The 25,206-nt window shown below is 36.2% G+C and overlaps 1 protein-coding gene across 3 annotated transcripts in view; it reads left to right on the plus strand.

Annotated features, from left to right (window-relative positions):
- Positions 1-25,206, plus strand: part of LOC133191060 (uncharacterized) — a 103,723-nt gene that overhangs the window by 74,263 nt on the left and 4,254 nt on the right. For 2 of the 3 annotated variants that reach the window (XM_061326737.1, XM_061326739.1), the window contains 13 exons: positions 432-547; positions 2,489-2,658; positions 3,640-3,724; positions 4,666-4,780; positions 4,887-5,042; positions 5,127-5,255; positions 6,501-6,626; positions 7,491-7,619; positions 8,625-8,756; positions 9,177-9,310; positions 10,711-10,798; positions 10,924-11,081; positions 11,231-11,720. In XM_061326737.1, the coding sequence (XP_061182721.1) occupies positions 432-547; positions 2,489-2,658; positions 3,640-3,724; positions 4,666-4,780; positions 4,887-5,042; positions 5,127-5,255; positions 6,501-6,626; positions 7,491-7,619; positions 8,625-8,756; positions 9,177-9,310; positions 10,711-10,798; positions 10,924-11,081; positions 11,231-11,356 (1,664 nt within the window). In that variant the 3' untranslated portion in view covers positions 11,357-11,720. Of the gene's footprint in view, positions 1-431; positions 548-2,488; positions 2,659-3,639; positions 3,725-4,665; positions 4,781-4,886; positions 5,043-5,126; positions 5,256-6,500; positions 6,627-7,490; positions 7,620-8,624; positions 8,757-9,176; positions 9,311-10,710; positions 10,799-10,923; positions 11,082-11,230; positions 11,721-25,206 lie in introns of those variants that run through there. The other variant, XM_061326740.1, reaches the window with a different exon arrangement.

The following is a 25,206-nucleotide window of genomic DNA, read 5'->3' on the forward strand; positions in this document are numbered from 1 at the left end:
TATCAGAAATTTACAGGGCCAAAAAAGCCTAAAGTGAACCTTGCTCTTTTAATTAAGCTTTGTTCCCAGGTTTGGCAAGGTAAACACATTATCAAGATCAAATGGTTTTCTGATATGCCTACATCAAATGGTTATTGAGTACATTTTGCCAAATATATACAAAAATTGCCATCATGATGATAAGCAGGTGATCTTTTTCATGAAAAGGGTGCAATTATTTTAATGTTATAAAGCTGTTTTAATTATGCAACATTAGTTTATTTTTAACTTTACCTTATAGCCTTTTACCTTGTAAATCTGTTTACAGCTTTATCCTGAAAATCTGTTTACAGTTTAATCCTGTAAATTTGTTTACTCTTTATCCTATAAATCTGTTTACAGCTTTATCCTTCAAATCTGTTTACAGCTTTATCTTGTCAATCTATTTACAGCTTTATCCTGTAAACCGGCTTGCAGTTACTGTTACCATGGCCGCTGTCACTTTAATAATGACATCTGTCTATGTGATGCTGGATTCTTTGGACTTGACTGTAACCAGAAATGTCAGGTAATTCAAATATCTAACCAGAAATGTCAGGTAATACAGATATCTAACCAGAAATGTCAGATAATACAGATATCTAACTAGAAATGTCAGATGATACAGATATCTTACCAGAAATGTCAGGTAATACAGATATCTAACCAGACATGTCAGGTAATAAAGATATCTAACTAGAAATGGCAGGTAATAAAGATATCTAACCAGAAATGTCAGGAAATAGAGATTTCTAACCAGAAATGTCAGGTAAATTGGATATCAAACCAGAAATGTCAGGTAAACTAGATATCAAACCAGAAATGTCAAGTAAATGGGCTATCTAACCAGAAATGTCAGATAATACAGATATTATACCAGAAATGTCATGTAATTCAGATATCTAACCAGAAATATCAGGTTATTCAGATATCTAACCAGAAATGTCAGGTGATAGAGATATCTAACCAGAAATGTCAGGTAATTCAGATATCTAACCAGAACTGTCAGGTTATAGTGTGAACCAACCAGAAATGTCAGGTAATACAGATATCTAACCAGAAATGTCAGATGATACAGATATCTAACCAGAAATATCAGGTAAATTGGATATCTAATCAGAAATGTGTGTGAATACAGATATCTAGCCAGAAATGTCAGTTAATAGAGATATCTTATCAGAAATGTTAGATAATACAGATATCTAACCAGAAATGTCAGGTAATAGAGATATCTAACCAGAAATGTCAGGTAAATTGGATATCTAACCAAAAATGTCAGGTAAACTAGATATCAAACCAGAAATGTCAAGTAAATCAGTTATCTAAGCAGAAATGTCAGGTAATACAGATATCTTACCATAAATGTCAGGTAATACAGATATCTAACCAGAAAAGTCAGGTAATACAGATATCTAACCAGAAAATCAGGTAAATACAGCTATCTAAGCAAAAATGTCAGGTAATATAGGTATCTAATCAGAAATGTCAGGTTAATCAGATATCTAACCAGAAATGTCAGGTAATACAGATATCTAACCAGAAATATCAGTTAATACAGTTATCTAACCAGAAATGTTAGGTAATACAGATATCTAACCAGAAATGTCAGGTAATAGAGATATCTAACCAGAAATGTCAGGTAAATTGGATATCTAACCAAAAATGTCAGGTAAACTAGATATTAAACCAGAAATGTCAAGTAAATCAGTTATCTAAGCAGAAATGTCAGGTAATACAGATATCTTACCATAAATGTCAGGTAATACAGATATCTAACCAGAAAAGTCAGATAATACAGATATCTAACGAGAAAATCAGGTAATACAGCTATCTAAGCAAAAATGTCAGGTAATATAGGTATCTAATCAGAAATGTCAGGTTAATCAGATATCTAACCAGAAATGTTAGGTAATACAGATATCTAACCAAAAATATCAGTTAATACAGTTATCTAACCAGAAATGTCAGGTAATATAGATATCTACCAGAAATGTCAGATAATATAGATATCTAACCAGAAATGTCAGGTAATACAGATTTCTAACTAGAATTGTCAGGTAATACAGATATCTAACCAGAAATTTCAGGTAATACAGACATCTTACCAGAAATTTCAGGTAATACAGATATCTAACCAGAAATGTCAGGAATACGGATATCTAACCAGAAATGTGTAATACAGATATCTATCGAAGCAGAATTGTAAGTTAATTCAGATATCTATATAAGCAGAAATGAAATGTCAGGTATATCACCAAATACTTAGTATTGTTCAGCTTCTCTGTTGTTATTCACTTCCACTTTTAAAGTGGGGGATGTTAATATGGATCTGTCTGTTTGTCTGTCATTTTAATAATTTTGATAATGGAAGATTAAAACTTATTGAATCATTATGAATTCAAACTAATAGAGCTACAGTCTCATCTGAGACTTGTTTGATATTAAAGTTTGGAATGTGTTGACTTTATAGAAGCTGACCTATGGCCCTGGTTGTATCTATCGCTGCGACCAGTGTGTCCATAGTGACACGTGTGACCCAATCTCTGGTCAGTGTCAATGTTTACCTGGATACCAGGGGGTTTTCTGTCAACAACCATGTTCTAAGGGTAGCTATGGCAACGGATGTAAACAGAACTGCAGGTACATCATAATTATTCAACTTTTTATATGCCCATCTTAAGACAGGACGTATTATGGTATGGCCTTCATGTCCATCTGTCTGTCTGTTAGATTTTTCCTGTCTTGCTCATAACTTAAATACTATGAGGCCTAGAATACCCAACTTTTTCAGCTGATACATTTTGGGTAAAAGGTGTGTCACACATTAAAAAAGGTTGTTGTAATAACCTTTAATTAAGATGGCATGGCCAAATATAAAAAAAAATTCTGTTTGCCTCATAATTGAAAAACTTTAAGACCTAGAATCGTCAAACTTGGTTACATTCATGCATCTTACATAGAGGGTGTGTCCCATACTACTTAAAGGTCACTGTGGACTTGAATTAAGGTGAAAATAAAAAAAAATATGTTTTTAAGTTACACAATCCCAACAGATGTAAGAGTATTGAAGTCATTATATTAAAAAATGTTAATTCAAGAAAATACACATATCTTTCAGGAATTAGGCATAGGAATCTGGCCTCTTAATTGCAATTGATAGCATCTGTCAAATTTAAATAATTCTTATTGGTAGCCATTACTTTCAAAATTAATTTGGTGTAAAGTTTTAAAATTAATCTGATTGTATAATATAATACTTTTATTTTATTTTTTATATCTCAACACAAATTGCAGAGTGTCATGTCTTGCTAAGAAAACATTTTTACAGTCTAAGAATAAACATAACATTTTGTGTTTTGATGATTTATTAGGCTGTAGCATTGTTCTTCATTCATAAAAAAATACAATGAATAAACTGCAGAGGGGTTTATAACATGATTGAGTCTGTAATATCATGAATATTTAACTTATTCAAATGATATTATAAGATGATATTTAATCTTATTCACAAATCATCACTGACAAAATACTTCATAATGTAAACATGCATATATAAGTCTTTTGGATTGCAATCATTTTTTAAATTTCTGCTTTGTTCATGTATTTTTTTTTATTTGAAAGTTGCCAGAATGGTGGAGAATGTGACAATGTCAATGGAACTTGTCTGTGTCCCACGGGATTCATGGGATCTGATTGTTCTCAGAGGGTAAATATAATGCATTCCTTTCTAGTGAGATACATAGGGCCTGATCTCAGAGGGTTAGTATAATGCATTCCTTACAAGTGAGATACATGGGGCCTGATCTCAGAGGGTTAGTATAATGCATTCCTTACTAGTGAGATACCTGGGGCTTGATCTCAGTGGGTTAGTATAATGCATTCCTTACGAGTGAGATACATGGGGCCTGATCTCAGAGGGTTAGTATAATGCATTCCTTACTAGTGAGATACATGGGGCCTGATCTCAGTAGGTTAGTATAATGCATTCCTTACTAGTGAGATACATGGGGCCTGATCTCAGAGGGTTAGTATAATGCATTCCTTACTAGTGAGATACCTGGGGCCTGATCTCAGAGGGTTAGTATAATGCATTCCTTACAAGTGAGATACATGGGACCTGATCTCAGTGGGTTAGTATAATGCATTCCTTACTAGTGAGATACATGGGACCTGATCTCAGTAGGTTAGTATAATGCATTCCTTACTAGTGAGATACCTGGGGCTTGATCTCAGTGGGTTAGTATAATGCATTCCTTACTAGTGAGATACCTGGGGCTTGATCTCAGTGGGTTAGTATAATGCATTCCTTACTAGTGAGATACATGGGGCCTGATCTCAGTGGGTTAGTATAATGCATTCCTTACTAGTGAGATACATGGGGCCTGATCTCAGTAGGTTAGTATAATGCATTCCTTACTAGTGAGATACATGGGACCTGATCTCAGTGGGTTAGTATAATGGATTCTTTAATTGTGAGATTCATAGGATCTTACTGTTCCCAGAGGGTTATAGTATTATGGATTCTTTACTTGTTAGATTCCAGGGACCTGATTTTTTTCAGAGATTAAGTATAATAGACTGTTAAGTTCTCTTAGACATACACTTATGCACTTCATTGTAGCAGTTATTCTTTTTATCCACATGTAGTGCCCAAAGGGAAAATATGGGCCAGACTGTTCGCTGAACTGTACGTGTGGCCCCTTGTCTGAGGGATGTGATGTCACCACAGGAAAATGTAACTGTCAGCCTGGATTTACTGGAGGTAATGCTAAAATATCAAAAAAAAACAATGTCTTTTAGCTCACCTGAGGCAAAGGCTCAAATTAGATTTTTATTGAAAAGTGATGGTGTATGATTTGTATGGGCAGATAAGTGTGAAAAGTCCTGTCCCACCCTGGCGTACGGCGCCGGCTGTGAGAGATCCTGTCGTGATGTGTGTGATGTCACAGGAATGCTTACCTGTAGTCCTGTAGATGGAGCTTGTCAGTGTCGCCCCGGATACACAGGACAAAAGTGTGACCAGTGTAAGTATAGACAAATTTGTCAAGATGTAGTGCTCATCTGTTCAGAGTATGATGACTGTAATCTTATTACACACATGTGTTTAGATTGTCCTAGTGGGATGTGGGGTGTTTCCTGTGCTCAAAGGTGTTTATGTGGTTCCCATGGTAACTGTGACAGAGAGACAGGTGTGTGTGACTGTGACCCGGGATACAACGGGACATACTGTAATCAGGGTAAGTAAAACTAGCCTAACAATATTCCAATTATCAGTGATGTACTGTAATCAGGGTATGTAAAGCCAGTGTAACAATATTCCAATTATCAATGATGTACTGTAATCAGGGTAAGTAAAGCCAGTGTAACAATATTCCAATTATCAATGATGTACTGTAATCAGGGTATGTAAAGCCAGCCTAACAATATTCCAATTATCAATGATGTACTGTAATCAGGGTATGTAAAGCCAGTGTAACAATATTCCAATTATCAATGATGTACTGTAATCAGGGTATGTAAAGCCAGTGTAACAATATTCCAATTATCAGTGATGGACTGTAATCAGGGTATGTAAAGCCAGTGTAACAATATTCCAATTATCAATGATGTACTGTAATCAGGGTATGTAAAGCCAGTGTAACAATATTCCAATTATCAGTGATGTACTGTAATCAGGGTATGTAAAGCCAGCCTAACAATATTCCAATTATCAATGATGTACTGTAATCAGGGTAAGTAAAGCCAGTGTAACAATATTCCAATTATCAATGATGTACTGTAAACAGGGTATGTAAAGCCAGCCTAACAATATTCCAGATATCAGTGATGTACTGTAATCAGGGTAAGTAAAGCCAGTGTAACAATATTCAAATTATCAATGATGTACTGTAATCAGGGTAAGTAAAGCCAGTGTAACAATATTCCAATTATCAGTGATGTACTGTAATCAGGGTATGTAAAGCCAGCCTAACAATATTCCAAATATCAGTGATGTACTGTAATCAGGGTATGTAAAGCCAGTGTAACAATATTCCAATTATCAATGATGTACTGTAATCAGGGTAAGTAAAGCCAGTGTAACAATATTCCAATTATCAGTGATGTACTGTAATCAGGGTAAGTAAAGCCAGTGTAACAATATTCAAATTATCAATGATGTACTGTAATCAGGGTAAGTAAAGCCAGTGTAACAATATTCCAATTATCAATGATGTATAGTTCATCAAGCATTTTTCTTTAAAAAGAAGGTTATCATAATCTATATGTGATCTTCTTGATTCAGTGTATGAAATGCTGGCTCCATTAGGAGCTGTGTATAACTTAACCTAAATCTTACAGGTGTATGACATTAACTATTGGTTTTTCTTTTCTTTATAGTGTTTGAAGTGCTGGCTTCATTAGGAACAGTGTATAACTGTAGGGTACCAAAATCTTACAGCTGTATGTCATTAACTTTTGGTTTTTCTTATCTTTGTTTATAGTGTGTGATGCTGGTTCCTGGGGAAAACATTGTAGCAATGCCTGTAATTGTGGAGGGGCCAACTGTAACCCTGTCATTGGAGAGTGCTTGTGTCCCCCGGGGAAAATAGGGCACCACTGTGAACAAGGTACATAGAGGATATTCAATGTTTTGTAGATGAATATGGAATTTATTTCACGAGTGGGGCAGAAATTTTTTATATTTTCACGAGTGCGAAGCACGAGTGAAAATATCAAAAAAATGCTGTCTCACGAGTGAAATAAATTCCATATTCATCTACAAAACATTGAATTTTCTGTTTATTACATTTTCTTTGATTTTCCCTTTGCCTCTGTCTTTTCTTAACACAGTGTCATAGGCTTTTCAGTTGACGTCACAGTTGAGCGGTTGAGACGTCATGCCGTAGCTTAGCAGTTGTGTGATTGAAAACATTACATAGCATGGACTTTAGCAACATATTTGGGAAGAAATTTGCAGTTTTAGCTCTATCAAGATGCTTAGTTACTATCTCTATCTTATGACAGGCCATTAGTTATTTTTTACTTACTTTGATATCCTTTCACACTGTGAGAGAATATCATTTTGGTATCCTTTCACACTGTGAGAGAATATCACTTTTATTCAATAAATAAATCACAGTATTTCACTGTCGAAAATGTAATAAAGAGGAATATACAATTTTATAATAGCACTGTGTTAAACAAGATATACTTGGTACAGCCTACTCCAGTTATATAATATTGAACTTGAGGAGATGGCATAGAACATGCTTTGTATTACGTGTGTATATCCATGATCATTGTAAGAAATATAACTCCTTACAATATAAATTAAACTCCACAAAAATTGGTGATCTCACAGTATATTGTAACTGAGTTTTGAGTAAGTTAACATAATGTTTTGATAGAGTGTGGCGGGTTGTCTTTTGGTTTCCAGTTTAAATAAGTTTATTTGATGTCAGATTTTAAGTTTATTTGATGTGTTTTGCTAGAGTGTGGTGCCTCGTACTTTGGTTTCCAATGTGCCCAGCTGTGTGGGTGTCAGAATAACGGTGTGTGTGACAAAGTGACGGGAGAGTGTACCTGTCAGCCGGGCTGGAGTGGAACGTTCTGTGATCAAAGTAGGTCACCCAATTTTCAATGTTGGCAGAAAAAGTAGGTCACCCAACTCTCAATGTCAGCAGAAAAACTAGGTCACCCAACTCAGTGTTGGCAGGAAAAATGTTAACATATTACCTTTAAGCTTAACTAATGTCATTAGTACATGTAAGGCCTCCTTAGGGTGCATGTAAGCAATATTAGAAGTGATTCAAATCTTGATTTCTTTCTTTTATATCCTGAACACAAGGAATATCACAACAATTTTATGCCACAATAATTGTGCTAATGAACTGATGTTGAAGTAAACTCTTTGACAATGTTAAGGTGACTTGGACATTGTTAAGGCGACTCTGACATTGTTAAGGTGAACCAGACATTGTTAAGGTGACTCAGACATTGTTAAGGTAACTCTGACATTGTTAAGGTGACTCAGACATTGTTAAGGTGACTCTGACATTGTTAAGATAACTCATTGTTAAAGTGACTTGGACATAGTTGAGGTGAATCAGACTTTGTTATAGTGACTCAGACATTGTTAAGTTGACTCAGACATTGTTAATTTAACTCAGACATTGTTAAGGTGACTTGGACATTGTTAAGGTGAATCAGACATTGTTAATTTAACTCAGACATTGTTAAGGTGACTCTGACATTGTTAAGGTGAATCAGACATTGTTAAGGTGACTCTGACATTGTTAAGGTGAATCAGACATTGTTAAGGTGACTTGGACCTAGTTAAGGTGACTCAGACATTGTTAAGGTGACTCAGACATTGTTGAGGTGAATCAGACATAGTTAAGGTGACTCTGACATTGTTAAGGTGAATCAGACATTGTTAAGGTGACTCGGACCTAGTTAAGGTGACTCAGACATTGTTGAGGTGAATCAGACATTGTTAAGGTGATTTATACATTTTTAGGTTATTCATTCATTGTTAAGTTGACCTGAACATTGTTAAGGTGACTTGGACATTGTTAAGGGGGGTCAGATATTGTTAAGGTGAATCTGACATTGTTGTGTTACAGGGTGTCCTGATGGTATGTACGGAGCTGACTGCAGTAACCAATGTCCTAACTGTCGAAACGGGGGGTCATGTGACAGTATCACAGGATTGTGTCTGTGTGCCGTGGGATATAAAGGGGTTCTCTGTAACCAAAGTAAGTACTGCTGTAGACACAGGGCATTGGATTACAAAAGTATTAGATTTTGAAGTACTGTACACAGCTATTAGATTTTGTTATAAAAACTTTTTTTTAGTTCACCTCATCAAAATTGAGCTTTGCTTTTGATGCACTCCCCTTTTCACCTTTTTGGAGCCATATTTTTCATAAGTGGTCATTGTGTACATATTTGCGTGCCCTATATGAGCTAATCTAATGCACTTATAATGCGTCTGTAAAGAAGTTTTTCAGATTAAGGGTGAAGTTGTCGCTACTCTAACAAAAAAAGGTGATTGTAGTTAATTTTGATAGAAAGAGTAAAATTATTTTTATGAAATACAAGACAATGTGAGTGATTAATACATACATTTATGATCATATTTCAAATACAATCATGTTATGTAATCTTTATTGCAGCTTGTGATCCAGGGACCTGGGGAGCAAACTGCCAGAGTTACTGCCCTTCACCTTGTAAACTAAACTGTGTCCCTACAACAGGGGAATGTCCCTGTCACCAGGGGGCGTGTCTCAATGGAGGAATCTGTAAACAGGTAAATACATTAACCAGAGTTACTGACCTTTATTGTATCCCTACAACAGGGGAGTGTCCTTGTCACCAGGGGGCGTGTCTCAATGGAGGAATCTGTAAACATGTAAATACATTAACCAGAGTTACTGCCCTTCATGGTATCCCTACTACAGGGGAGTGTCCCTGTCACCAGGGGGCGTGTCTCAATGGAGGAATCTGTAAACATGTAATACCTTATCCAGAGTTACTGCCCTTCATGGTATCCCTACTACAGGGGAGTGTCCCTGTCACCAGGGGGCATGGCTCAATGGAGGAATCTGTAAACAGGTAAATACATAAGCCAGAGTTACTGCCCTTCATGGTATCCTTAATACAGGGGAATGTTCCTGTCACCAGGGGGCGTGTCTCAATGGAGGAATCTGTAAACAGGTAAATACATAAGCCAGAGTTACTGCCCTTCATGGTATCCTTAATACAGGGGAATGTTCCTGTCACCAGGGGGCCTGTCTCAATGGAGGAATCTGTAAACAGGTAAATACATTAGCCAGAGTTACTGCCCTTCATTGTGTCTCTACAAAGGGGGAGTGTCCCTGTCACCAGGGGGCGTGTCTCAATGGAGGAATCAATTCGTAAGTCAGAGTTACTGCCCTTTATTGTATCCCTGCAACAGGTGAATGTCCCTGTCACCAGGGGACGTGTATCAATGGAGGAATCTGTAAACAGGTAAATACATTAACCAGAGTTACTGACCTTTATTGTTTTTCTACTACAGGGGAGTGTCCCTGTCACCAGGGGGCATGTCTCAATGGGGGAATCTGTAAACAGGTTAATACATAAGCCAGAGTTCCTGCCCTTTATTGTGTCCCTACTACAGGGGAATGTCCATGTCACCAGGGGCATGTCTCAATGGGGGAATCTGTAAACAGGTTAATACATAAGCCAGAGTTACTGCCCTTTATTGAGTCGGTCAACTGAGAGTTGCTGCCCCTGCTCCTAAGAGTTGCTGAAAAAAAAATTCTAATCAACAAGCAGATGTGGTCATCTATGTGGAGTCATTTAATTTGTTATTTGGTGAAATCTTTAATTAGATCCAATAACTGTTCTCCATCTTTAAAGAATTAAGGATAGAAGATATAAAATGACACATCTCTGTTTTTGGCTCATATGGGCTTAATGCTAAGGTGAACTTTTCTGAACAATGTTTGTCCATTGCTTTTGAGTCTATTTATTTTTTTTTTTTTTACATAGTTATGTTTAACTTCTAATTATAAAAATTAATTCATACTACATGGTAAAAACTTGACAGTTTTTGTTCCTTTTCAGGGTAAATGTATGTCATAGTTTCTTCTTCAGGGAAATATGTGTGGTGGTATGATTTCTTTTTCAGGGTAAATGTGTGTGTCAGTATGGTCTCTTTTTCAGGGTAAATGTGTGTGTCAGTATGGTTTCTTTGGAGATGACTGTTCACAGTCACTAGGGAGAACTCTGGCATCACAGAAATCCAACAGTTGTAAGTGACCATTGTATGTACAAAAAGATCCAATAATATTCTGCCAAAATTAATTGTATACCTTTGAGTAAATAAAATGTTGAATTTTACTGAAAATCATCATATAAATGTCCTTTATTTTTCAGCACCTTCTAGTTTGACCTTGACCTCGGGTCAAGTGGTTGGTATTGTCATGGGTTTACTGGTCCTCATTTTGCTGGTAGTCCTGCTGACTATTTTTATAATGAGACGAAGATATCGCAACCAACAGAACAACATCACATCAATGAACTTAAACAATTCTGTGAGCTTTTAAGAATTGTCCCCATTTAAAAGTATAAAGGGACCAATTAAGTTTATTTATAAGGTCTATTTGGTTTTAATTTATTCATTAAAGTGTATAAATGTATGCATTGTCCCGCCACCCAATTCACAGACAGTTTTCTTACACAGCTCCAGGAGGACAATGACGTACGAGGTTTTACTAATCCTCACTACGATGTCCAGCATTCTGACAACATGGCCGACTCCTCGGGAGGGAAAACAGATACACATTCAGAAGACAGTGCTACTGCTTAATGTAACAACAAGGACAGGGATTCTCTGATCAGATTGTGATACAGTGTACATCTGTGATATTATTATACAACAGCGATACCTGCGACTTCAAAGATTGATGTGGATATATTAACGTTTGTCGAACAATTCACTGAAAGAATTCAAAGTGGATATAAAACTTCTATGCAATAGTTTATTCGTGTAAATGTTTGCCCAATCATTGTGATAATTTCTGAAAGAAAAACTCCAGACTGCTCAGTACATGTGAGTAACTTCTTTTAAGCCCTTTATATCGTGAAATACGACTATTTGTATACTACTGCATTATGTGTATTACTTTGTTATACCTTGGTATTGTACAATAAAGACTCCAATAATAGAGATCGACCATGAAGTTGGGGAGTCTGAACAAATCAAAAAATTCAATTCTTTCAAAAAATGACCATTATGCAGAATAACTTGCAGGCTGGTCTTATGATATTGGGATTGACTACCCAATTGTCTGCTTGTCACATTCACCATGAGCCCTATGTAATGATCAGGTACACTGAATATTCCGTGTCAAATTTACTAGTGGTCTAACAATTGATATGAAATATGTCAGTCAAAGTTTGACCCATTGAAAGGTGGTAGTTGTTAGCAAGGTCATCACCCAAAGTGTGATAGTGTCTGCTATATATACCCTTCACAATTCAATCCATAGTCTGTAAAATACTTTGGATTATAGTGTAAGATAGTATTTGATTGATACGATGTACTTGCCTTAAAATCTATGTCTTGGTTGTTAGGAAGGGGGATGGATGGGGGTGTTTTACCACTTTAGGAGGGGTCCATGTTTCCTATAGGAGAAAAAGGGAGTCCAAGGTCATTATTTGGTTAATAAATCCCAGGGAAGCCTTACACCCCTCCTCCAGCCCCTTGAATCAGTATTGAGTGGCATTAAAATTTAAAAAAAAAATTATTTAAAGTTTCTGTTTCAACTACTGTATCTACTAAGTTTCGGACTCAAAGATGAATTACATCTTTTACATGGTAGATAAGGACGTAACATATTTTTAGAAGTGGAGGAGAATGGTACAACCAGAAAAATAGTGACAAGCCAAAAAAAGGCAATGGATAGTTTCATAAAACTGAAAAATCTTGTACAGGTAACAATGGGGGGGGGGGGGGGTCACATGAGAAACCTTGATCCGGCTCTGCTACAAAAAGTGCGAGGAGGGTTGCGTCTGGCCTCTTAATAATATTTTCTATACATAATTAACAGCAAAAGCCTATTCCCAGAAAAAAGTGGGGGTTTGGGTATCCTGGTAGGATTATAAGCAACATGTAGAGGCATAAAATACTTATTAATTTTGACTGTTTTCTAATGACTCCTGCAAGATAATCTTTGATCCTGATAGGATCAGTCTGTTTTCAAGTGATCAGATATGATTTTTCTTAACTTCCAAAGTTATCATTATCAATTGACATACTTTCTACACCATTCTGTATTTTATTTAAACTTAAGCTTGTTGTGAGGTGTGTTGTAATTGAAATATGTTTGTATTGTTTCATCATGTATATATTGAGTATCACAAGAAACTTCTAGAACATTCTAGAGTGGTCAACATGTATGGTCATTTTTTCTAGAACATTCTTGAATTTCGTGTATATCCAGAATATTCCAGTAACATCTTGTATTTACAATTTCTAGAATTTTCTAGATTTATGTTAATGTATAAATACACTAGATGAAATCCCGCGCAAGCGCGGGGAATAGAATTTATACCACTACCGACAGAAAAAATCCAATAATATATATATTGTAGTTTCTACTGACAGCCAAGAGGCTTATAGCAGGAAGAAATACTTTGTTCAAAATCCCGCATGAAGTAGAAGTACGCCCCCCCCCCCCCCCTCGCGCCTTGTAAAACTTAAATAACAATTTCATTAATTGACGTTTATTGTGAAACCTGTTATATACTATGTTATGGATATTGTATATACTATGTTATGGATATTGTACTTCAGATACTCTTATTTCATTTCCGTCAAGAAATGCACATTTTACTGAGAAATTGATTTTTTTGGGTAAAAATTCACAGGTACTTGGGTCTTGGTTTATAAATATGTATGTACCTTATTGATATGTAAAAACTGTACCTTACCTCTTTTTTTACATATCAATAAGGTACATACATATTTATAATCCAAAACCCAAGTACATGTGTAAAAATTAGATTTTAAATGCACTGGCGGATTTAGAGGGGGCCCAGCCCACTCCCCCTCTCTCATTTTGTGTCCAAAATATACATAAAATTTAATAAATCTGTGTCTGTGGGCCCCTACACCAACCCCAAACTGGTCGCCCCTCCCCCCTTTTTCAAAATTCCTAGATCCACCACTGGAATAGGCCGAGTATTTGATATAAAAGACTTTTCAGAAAAAAAAAACTGAAATGTATTGATTAAAGTACAAAATTTTACAGCATAATTGTATTTGAACAATGCCTTGTTCATTAATTTTCTCTTTTCATGTAAGCAGGTTTATTACGAATTAAGTCCAAATTGTACTTAGGGTTCGTTGCCACGATGCTCTCAGTGAGGAATATATACAAATTTTTACCGATAAATTTATTAGGAAAACCTACTAATTATATGTAATAGTCTTTCGATATATAAATATATTCACAACTTACAATATTATCAATGGTTTACCATTATTTCAATGACAATTCACACAAAAGTTTTTTTTTTATGTTAAAGTAGCCATTTTCTTTTTAACATCGGACTCGATGCTATATGATGTTCTAGAAGCTTCCGTCAATATTAAGATCGGTGAATGACAAAAATAATTTGCACATTTTCATTTTTAATCGGTTATCACAACTCATTTCTTTTATATCATTTAAATCAAGTTTTGATTGAATAATTCAGTAATGACGTTTAATGAAATAAATAAACGATTGCTTGTTGCCAGTTTCATTAAAATTGCCAGTAACTTAGATCCGCCACCCGGAAACGCCACCGTACTCATGTTTTTGCTATTTCATGGCTGTTTATAGAAAATAAAAGTAGACTTTTAATTTAATGTACGATATTTACGATGCAAGTGAAATCTAAATATAGTTTACGGACATCATCTTGTATCATGTGTATTCTTAGAGGAGTAAGTAAGAACTCTGGTGCACCCGTTTCGGAGTTTATTTGCAAAATTTAATATATAAGTATAGATTGTAAATTGTGTGCATGGGTAATTAAGACTAGCGAACAAGGAGACTGTCGTTCGGAGTACAAAGAGACTGGGATAGGATACTCTCACTGGAACATTGTGTATAGTGACAGACACTCTGTTGTATGTTGGTTTGGATTCTTGCTGTAAGTTTGTACTTTTGATTTTTTTTATATATTACTGTAAAGAAATTTTTGTTAAGTTTAAACTGTGTGATTGATTTTTGCTGGCATTTCGGGTTTTTCTGACCCGTAACAGAATTGGGGGCTCGTCCGGGATCAAGAATTTTTGCAGTTTAAATTTATTGTCACAATTTTGTTAATTCATTCGTTGAATTAAATTAATAATAAGCCAGCAGAAATCAACATGGTATTTTCGGTGACAGACTTTCTTAGTTCGCCAAGTGTTCAGGTTTTTGATAAGTTAAAAAAGGATGACTTGATTGCGTTAGGTTTGCACTTTCGGTTAGATGTTAAATCTTCTCTGCGAAAGCAAGACATCAAAATTAAGATTGCAAACAAATTAGTAGAGGAAAACATTTTTGGAAAATACGATCTTCCAGAATATACAGCTAAATCAGAGATAGAACCTTATAAAATGTCAGAATTTTTGCATCAAGTAGAGTTGGAGAAGATACAATTTGAACGAGAAAAATTAGAAAGAGAAAGAGAAGAACGAGAAAGTGAAGAGCAAGAGCGTGAAAGGAAATTTGAGTTGGAAAAATTAGAAAGACAAGAGCGAGAAAGAGAAACTGAAATGAACTTTGAGTTAGAGAAATTAAGATTACAGCACCAAACAGAACTGTCGTTTGTCAAGACTGAATTTGACGCAGCAAAAAATATCAGATTAGTTCCAAGTTCCAAAATTTCAAGAAAAATCTGTGGACAAATATTTCCCCAATTTGAAAAAGTCGCAGAGAATCTCAAATGGCCACGAAATGTTTTGTCAACTATGCTACAAAATGTGCTGGTTGGCAAAGCGACTGAGGTATACTCTGCACCAGGGGTAGCTGAGAGTTCAGACTATGACAAGGTCAAGGCAGCGATATTAAAAGCATACGAATTAGTACCTGAAGCGTATAGACAAAAGTTCAGAAAGTAAAGAAAGTTTGATAATCAAACATATGTTGAATTTTCACGAGAGAAAGAAGATCTATTTGATTACTGGTTTAGATCTAAGAAACGAGATAAAACTTTTGCTAATTTGCGTCAAGTCATCCTGGTAGAAGAGTTTAAGGAATGTGTTCCTCAAGATCTGAAAACACATCTAGAAGATAAGAATGTGAAAACTCTTGAAGAGGCAGCTGTACGTCATATCTGATACTTATACTCTGTCTCATAAAAAGAATTCTGTTACAAGATCTCAGACTAGCAATAATTCTACAAATTCAGACACATATAAAAAGAGTGGTTCAGGGTCTCAGTCTTCCACAAGTCCCCAGTCACCATCGCAAGCTGGTTCCAAGTCCGGTCCAGGACGTTATGAAGGTTCCCCTGGAATAGGGTCGCTTCCTTCTTGTGGTTATTGCAAGAAAACAGGTCATCTGATCAGTGAATGCTTTAAACTTAAGAGAAAAAATGACCTTGTTAAAACTCAGCCACACGCTTGTGCGGCAGTTAGAGGTGATAAGGAAGCCTTAGTTTCGATTTGTTCTGACACTCCTGATGTTCAGGGTTCAAAGTCCAGTTCTGTTGATTCTATGGAGGATTATAAGCCCTTTATGTCTCAGGGATTTGTTTCACTCGGTGACTCTAGCGAAATTAAACCTATTTAGATTTTAGAGATACTTGTGCTGCGCAGACTTTGTTGTTAGAGGGCTTGATTCCTCTGTCGGAGCAGACCTCTACTGGTAGGTCAGTTTTATTACAGGGTGTGGAGCTAGGCGTCATTGATGTTCCCTTGCATAGAATTTGTTGGAAGTCAGATTTAGTTACTGGACCTGTTACCCTAGGTGTTCGACCTACTCTTCCCGTTCCAGGCATTTCTTTGTTGCTAGGCAATGATTTAGCTGGTGGAAAAGTTGTACCAAATCCCATAGTTTGTGAGAAAATCACTTCAGATGTCATGTGTAATGATGAAGACGATGACATATATCCAGCCTGTGTTGTTACTAGAGCGATGGCAAGAAGACAAGAAATGGAGGCAGACCATACTCAAGCCTTTGACAAGACAAATTCCTTTCCTGACATTGATTTGAATGACACTTTCTTTTCTGACCTTGATGGCACTCAAACAAGCATGGAGCCACACAATATCAAAAAGCCGGTGAAAAATGAATCTTTACAAAAATTAAGTGGTGATGAAGTTGAGTCAAATCTACCAGTAAACCAAGACAAGGACATCCTCAGCTGAGCTCGAGAGCAGTTACTTTCTGAACAACATAAAGACCCAGATATCATCCAACTTAGTAAGAGGGCACTTCCACCAGAAGAGGCCACTAAAGTTGAAGAATGCTTCTATGTGAAAGAATGCATCCTTATGCGAAAATGGCAACCATCTGACGCTTTCCCAGATGAAGTGTGGTGTGTTGTTCACCACATAGTGATCCCAGCTGCTTATCGTGGAGATGTCATGAGTTTAGCTCACGACATACCTATGGCAGGTCATTTAAGTGTCAAAAAGACTTATGATAGGATTTTCAGTCATTTTTATTGGCCTAAGGTAAGAAAGGATGTTTCGGAGTTTTGTAGGTCATGTCATGTTTGTCAGATGGTAGGTAAACCGAATCAGAAGATACCATCTGCTCCTCTCCAACCAATTCCAGCTTTTGAAGAACCGTTTAGTTGAGTGTTGGTGGATTGTGTAGGACCTTTGCCTAGGCCTAGATCAGGGAACAGTATTTACTTACCATTATGTGTACATCCACTCGATTCCCTGAATCCATCCTTCTTAGGAATATGAAGGCAAAGACTATAGTCAAGGCTCTAACCAAGTTTTTCAGTTTTGTAGGGTCACCTAAGGCAATTCAGTCAGATCAAGGATCGAATTTTATGTCAGGGTTGTTCCAGCAAGTCATGCATGAGTTCGGCATTAGGCAGTATAGATCAACTGCTTATCATCCTGAGTCTCAGGGGGCGCTAGAATGCTTTCATCAAACCCTAAAGAAGATGCTGAAGACCGATTGTCACCAGTATGAGAAAGACTGGGATGAAGGGTTTCATCTTGTACTATTTGTTGCACGAGAGGCAGTGAAGGAGTCTCTTGGGTTCAGTCCTTTTGAATTGGTGTTCGGTCACACATTTAGAGGTCCTTGAAATTGTTGAAGGAAAAGTGGCTGACTGAGACTAGTAATCTTAAAGTGACAGTACGGCGCATCTAATAAAAAAACTGACTAGATAAAATTTTCCGACAAGATTTGGAATTTTTTTACTACTCATAAATGTATAAACTTTCAGAAAATTACAACTTTTACAATTAAATAATTTGGATTATTTCATTAAAATTAATAGTTATTTATGGGACGTAAAAATATACAACGCAACGTGTTTGGGGTTCCACATTCCATGCTATGCACGCATGCGTAGTTTTCATAAACAAAACAGCATGGTTAGAGAGGGAAGCCCGGTAGGCCTGCTACATTGACAAAGTCGACCAAAAATAAAAAGAAACTGAAAATAGAACTTGAAAAAGCAACTTTCCTGACTAAAATTTAGTTTGGGAATTAATATAATCGCAGGATAAGGAAGAAACGGGAACTCGGCGACACTCACGCAGGGCTCTCGAAGGTTCTATTCGACAGGTTTGTTGATACTTGTTATCATTTTTTCATTTTTCCATCGCTTTCAAAGAAAAAAAATAGTGTAAACTCAACATAAAAATACACCTTTGACTTCTAAACATTGTTGCCATTTGAAATGCTATTTTTTTTTTTAACTGTGCAGAAAAATTTTTGTTTGACATTTGCCGCGATAACGTATGATTAGTTGATTTTCCTTTCTCGGACCCCAATACACAAAACGTCAACATTTGGACTTTTTGCCTGACGCCACGTGCGTCAGGCAGTATAAGGATTAATATTTCAGGGATCCGAAACTAAGTGATCATTCTTAATGAACTAGATTTTCTGGAAGCTGATTTACACTGGAATTTGTTACCTGCATTTAAACAAATACAGTTTGCAGAAGAAAGAATCATATAACTGATGCAAAATAATGATGTGTTTAATTCGTTCAATTTTTTTGCATGTACATGTTTATTCTTTGCGATTCTTTGTACGAACATGTCCGTGTAACATTTTTTCTCCGTTTCTAAACTACTGGATCAGTCCATTTGTCTTCTACGAAAGGGGTGACACAATCATTTCGCGCCAAGTGTCACATGTAAATTATCTTCGCGCCTTTTTCTTGGGTTGTTCTATTGAATGGGTGTGATAACTTCTATGGAAATAAATAAAGTTTATTCTTTTAACATGATTCTTAAGCACCAGATTTTTTTATTAACAATAAAATTTATCTCATTTTTTAAAGAGAACACATTGTATATGGACAGGCAACACTAAAGCAATGGATTTGCTGATTATTCTTACTGTTTATTCCATAAATGGACTAGTCTAATCATAAACAAACTCCCTCCACCCAGTAAATGGGACATCCCTTCTTGATTCTGTTTTCCACCTAGCCTTTCTTTCAACATTACATTTATTAATAATGTACGTTACAAGGTACGGTTTTTTAAAAAAGCTTAGAAAGTCAGCGAGTAGCATATTATTTCATGCTTTGTGATGAACAAGGGTTTCCTTTTAATACAGTGACAAGAGTGTAGGTCAGTACCCGTAGAGGAATGGGCTTCACTCCCGTAAGGTTCTACATGTAAGTAAAGCATCGGCAAAGGTTTTCAATTCATAAAAAAGCACGTTATTTTAATTATGAGAAAGGTCCTGAAATCGATTGAAAAGAAAAACTAACAATTTCAAAAATGTATATAAAGATGTATTTTAAGCTCATTTATAATACATGTACTTGTATATGGTAAGACCATCATCGCGTGAGTTTTGTCCGGGGGTGGGGGGTGGGGGTATTATTGGTATCTTGTTTTGCGCTAGCTATAAAGTGTACAGGTTATTTACTTTGATTTCTAGAGTAGCATTGAAGCATTTTTGTCTCAAACACTTCAAGACAACTTTCCCAGTTAAAACTGTTCATAATTTACTTCGTCGTCGAGAACGACGGAAAACAGACCAGTCTATATAAACACTAGTAGAGGCCGTCTCATCAATCTATCACTGACCACGAAGAAGTGCGCCCTCTAGTAAGAGAGTACATGTAATATGAATTTCTTTTAAACAAATCATCTAACTATTTTCCCAGAATTATCAGTGGCGGATCCAGGAATTTCATAACGGGAGGGCGCAGTAGAAGGCAGGGGGTCTGGGGGCTGTATTGAAACTCCAGTGGGTCCAGAGCAAAGCCCTGATGGGGGTTCGGGGGCGAAGCCCCCGGACGCTGACGAATTCTTACAAATAAGAGGTGTTTTTTCCTTGATTTTAGGATAATGAACATATATGTTCTACATACAAAAAATTCAAACGGGAGGGGGGGGGGGGGGGCTGTGCTGGATCCGCCTTTGATTATAATCTACGCTAGCGCACTTGCAGTTTCATCCCAACGTAACTAGTCAGTCCGTGGGCTAACTAATAAATGACCAAATAGTGGCATGTCTTAGATATTCGTTAATCTGTAGTATTTGGTTATGAAATTTGAGAAAGTCAACTGTACATTTTGTACAATGAAGTATCGCAACTATGTCGCTCCTTGATGACTTAAACGTTTAGCACCTCTCCTGCATATACGTTCCATAGATATTGATTGATTAGTCAGGCAAGCTTTTTGAAAAGCTATTACTTGTAATTCTGTTAAATTCTCCTGAATGCAGACTAAAATCTTTACGATTATTATTTTATCAGAAAGTTATGATAATTTGTTTTTGAAAATTGCTTTTACCTAATATTCATTATAATTGTAAACTCTACAGTGTAGGCACGTGCCGTTTTAGAATTCACGTGGTACAAATAAACAGATCTAAGATTGCTGCAGTTCGTACGACCCTTGATTTTCCGGCAGATTCTAATTACGTTAATTTTGTTTGAGTAGAGAATATTTCTGTTTCTCAAACTGCTTACATCAACTTTATACCTTATTTCTTAAAGACATATTGGGTAACTTTGAATGAAAAAGCACACATTTTGCAGTCGTACTGTCTCTTAAATCTTTTAGACTATGTGTCTAATTTCAAAGAGGAAGAGTTCTCAGATGAAAATGAAAATGTGCTACGACAAAGATGTCAGAAATCGAGTTTTTTAAGCCAGGTGATAAGGTTCTTGTATTTTTACCTATTCCTGGTCATCCTTTACAGGCCAGATATTACGGCCCTTATGAAATTGAAAGTAAGATTAGTGATGTAAACTATGTAGTGAAGACACCAGGTCGATGAAAAGAGAAACGGGTTTGTCACATTAACATGTTCAAAGAGTACTTTGAAAGGTGTGACCGAAATTTTGTAAAACCAGTTTCCATTTTAGCCAATTCTAAGACTGTTCAAAATTGTATTGAAAGTGATATGAGTGTAGAGATGAATGAGAAAGATTGCCCGTTTGAAAAACTCAAAAAAATTGGCTGATTTTGATGCCAAACTTGGACATTTGAACATTCACCAAAAACTTGATGAATGAGTATCATCAAATCTTCTCGGATGTTCCAAAGAAAACTAATGCAGCTTGACATGATGTCATAGTGGGCGACGCTTTGCCTATCAAACAACATCCTTACCGTCTAAATCCAACAAAATTGCAGTACCTATGAAGAGAAGTGCAGTACATGTTGGACAATGACATTATTGAGCCTAGTAAAAGTAACTGGAGCTCACCTTGTATTCTTGTTCCAAAACCGGATAATACCTACCGATTATGTACAGACTTTAGGAAGGTAAATTCTGTCACAAAAACTGATTCATATCCAATACCTAGAATCGATGACTGTATTGACAAAATTGGAAACGCCAAATTTGTCAGTAAATTTGACCTGTTGAAAGGCTACTGGCAAGTGCGTTAACAGAAAGAGCAAAAGAAATATCTGCTTTTGCTACACCAGATGGACTGTATCAGTATAAAGTAATGCCTTTTGGCATGAAAAACGCACCAGCTACATTCAAAAGGATGATCCTCTCCCTTCTTCAAGACCTCGAGGGATGTGAGGCCTACATCGATGACGTCATCATGTATAGCAACACATGGCACGAGCATCGCCGAATCATGCGTGCATTATTTGACATTCTAGCTAAAGCTAACTTAACTGTGAACCTTGAAAAGAGCTAATTTTGTCATGCTTATGTAGAGCATTTAGGTCACAAAGTAGGCCAATGTTATGTCCCACCCATTATGGCTAAAGTGGAAGCTATTGCAAAGTTCCCGATTCCTACAAACAAGAAAGAGTTAACGAGATTTTTGGGAATGGCTGGATTTTACAGAAAATTTTGTCCTAATTTTTCCTCAGTAGTTAGTCCACTTACAAATCTTTTACAAAAGAGGGTTAACTTTGAAAGGACAAAGGACTGTGCAAAATCATTTCATAAAATCAAATCTGTCCTTATGAGCAATCCAGTTCTGTCAACTCTAGATTTTTCTAAGCAATTCAAGCTTTCTGTTGATGCTAGTGATGTTGGAATCAGGCAGCTTTGTTTCAAGAACATAGTGATAAGGTAGACAGAGTTGTTTCTTATTTTACAAACTTACAAAATGTCAACAAAATTATTCTACCATTGAAAAAGAATGTCTTGCTTTGTTGTTAGCTTTACAGCATTTTGATATTTATTTGAATGTTACTTTACATTCAATTCTTGTATATACAGATCACAACCCCCTGACACTTTTGCATAAATTGTCAAACAAGAATCAAAGACTGACTAGATGGAGTTTGTTGTTACAAGAATACAATATAACAATTAAACATATCAAAGGCAAAGACAACGTTATCGCAGAGTCAAGAGTATCGTGAGAATACTAAGTTTTTGTAATGATGTACATATATTTTATTTTTTACAATTTAAGCTTTCATTGACATTCAAACTTTTTTAAGGGGAGAGGTGTCGTGAGGTTTGTTGTAATTGAAATATGTTTGTATTGTTTCATCATGTATATATCGAGTATCACAAGAAACTTCTTAAACATTCTAGAGTGGTCATCATGTATGGTCATTTTTTCTAGATCATTCTTGAATTTCGTGTATATCCAGAATATTCCAGTAACATCTTGTATTTACAATTTCTAGAATTTTCTAGATTAATGATAATGTATAAATACATTGTAAATTGTGTGCATGGTTAAGACTGGTGTACAAGAAGACTGGCGTACAAGAAGACTGGCGTTCGGAGTACAAAGAGACAGGGATAGGATACTCTCACTGGGACATTATGTATAGTGAAGGACACTCTGTTGTATGTAGGTTTGGATTCTTGCTGTAAGTTGTACTTTTGATTTCTTATATATTACTGTAAATAAATTGTTGTTTAGTTTAAACTGTGTGATTGATTTTTGCTGGCATTTTGGGTTATTCTGACCCATAACAAGCTGGATTAACACAGTTTTGAAGCTTGAAATATGTCAATGTGTATTGAAGCTACAGTAACTAATTTTATTACAGACAAAAAATCTTTTTTTTATTCCTTCTTTATTGTATATAGAGAAAAATATCCTTTATTAAAACTTGAAATAAACATAGTGCAAGTGTCATAATGTGTGTTTTATTCATGTTATGAACTTATGATACACACAATTCATATGGAGTAAATGTTTGATGTTTATTTCATGTACTGTATGACTTTCACTTCCTTTGACTTAAACAACCCTACCCACAACCTCCCCTCACTGTCCAAACTCAGTCCATCAGGTTTTTCCCCTTCAAACTTATCAACACATCTCAGGAACTGTCCATTCTGATCTAGGATGTGTAAACAGTTATTCATGTCATCACCAACAATGATGTGACCCATGGAGTCTGTCACTATTTGACTAGGACAGAATGATTTCTTTCCCCCTGGAGGTTTGTTGTTGTATCTGAATCTGACTTCTTCTGTCCTGTCCACCACTACCACTGCTCTAGCATTAAGATCAGAGGCCACTATGTCTCCATTGTTGTTCTCCACCACAAACACTCCATATTTTCCTTTTTGAAAGATTGGATCCCCATTTTCATCTTTATCTGTTTCCTGTATCACTCTTTGTCCTTGATAATGGACTATTTTACGATAATTATAAGTAGTAAACATACTAACTAGAATATCCCCTGACCTGGTACAACACAGTCCCTCTGGATGCCAGCCCTCTGGTGTGGTGATCAGTGTCTCTGTTTTCCCATCTTTGACAATGTTCACAGTTCTATTGCCACTATCACTGTATATCAGTTCTCCCTGTCTGGTCACTGTAATGTCAGCAGGGAAGTTCTTACATGTACTGGTGACAATGTCTTGTACAGCTCCATGTATGTCCACACAGGTTATCATTTTGTCTGTACCACTAATCCAAGCTTTATCTGATCCTACACAGGCCACATTAAGTAAGTTTTTAACATTTGTTGGAATGTTTGCAATCACGTTGGCTTCTTCTAATAATCCCTTAAAAGATAAAAAGGAGACTTCATCTGTCAGACTGGATAGTGATGTCAGAGTAGCCTTGTATTCTCCTAGTTCTATGCTGAGTTCTCTCCCTTGGACTGTGTTTGTTTGAAGAGAGGGCAATGATAAATTAGGTATTTGTGGAATGTTCCTGTATTCTTTCAGTTTGGATTTGTAGTTGTTGACATCAGACACTTTGTTGGTCTTCAGAATTTCTTTATTGTCTTGAACAGTTTGGCTCATACTGGAATTCTGACGTCTGAGTTGGGACTGACATGATTTCAGAGTTGTAATATGATGATCTCTGAGTGACTGGATCAATGATTCAATTTTGTTAAAGATGTTGTCCACCTCTAGGTGCCATAGATTTCTTTGTTCATTGGTCTTTTTCTGTAAATCTGTATAATGAGCCATGGATTTGGAAATTTTGTTTTCAGTGCCTTTGTCATGTGCTGTGTTATTTGAAATAATGCCCTCAATTACTTCTGTTTCTTTTTTAATTTTTTCTCTCTTGGCAGCAATGATGTCTGCCATGTCCACAATAACATGACCTTTATGTTGACCAGTGAGACATTTGATGCAGACTGGGACATCACATTGTTGACAGTGGACTTCACATCTCTGGTGGGAATGAGATGTACACTGAGGAAACACAAGGTGTACTGTACGCTTTGTGAAAGGAACAATGTCATGCTTCATGGACTTGAGACTCTTGACATGTTTGTTGATGCAGTCTTCACACATACCGACTTGGCAGCTGTTACAGAATTGCTGGACAGGTTTGAAACAAAGGTCACAGGTTATGAGTTCCTGTGCCTGGGTGGTGGCAGTGGCCATTCCTATAATGTAGCCATATCTGCAACAACAAAATAACATATATTTTTTTTTAAAATTTTGTCTGTGAACTAGTGTGATAAAGAGGATTGTGTTTTTCTCTTGTCACTCATTCAAGTGATTATATTTTTAAATATTTTTTGAAATATTATTCTAACAAGTTTTAAGTGTTTAAAATTTTCAGCTTTTCTAATGGTAGAAGCAGCCAATCAGGACAAATCCAA

The sequence above is a fragment of the Saccostrea echinata genome, unplaced genomic scaffold, assembly GCF_033153115.1.
Source record: "Saccostrea echinata isolate AGI-Se365-2 ecotype Australia unplaced genomic scaffold, CSIRO_AGI_Sech_v1 ptg000023l, whole genome shotgun sequence".
NCBI classification, from domain to species: domain Eukaryota; kingdom Metazoa; phylum Mollusca; class Bivalvia; order Ostreida; family Ostreidae; genus Saccostrea; species Saccostrea echinata.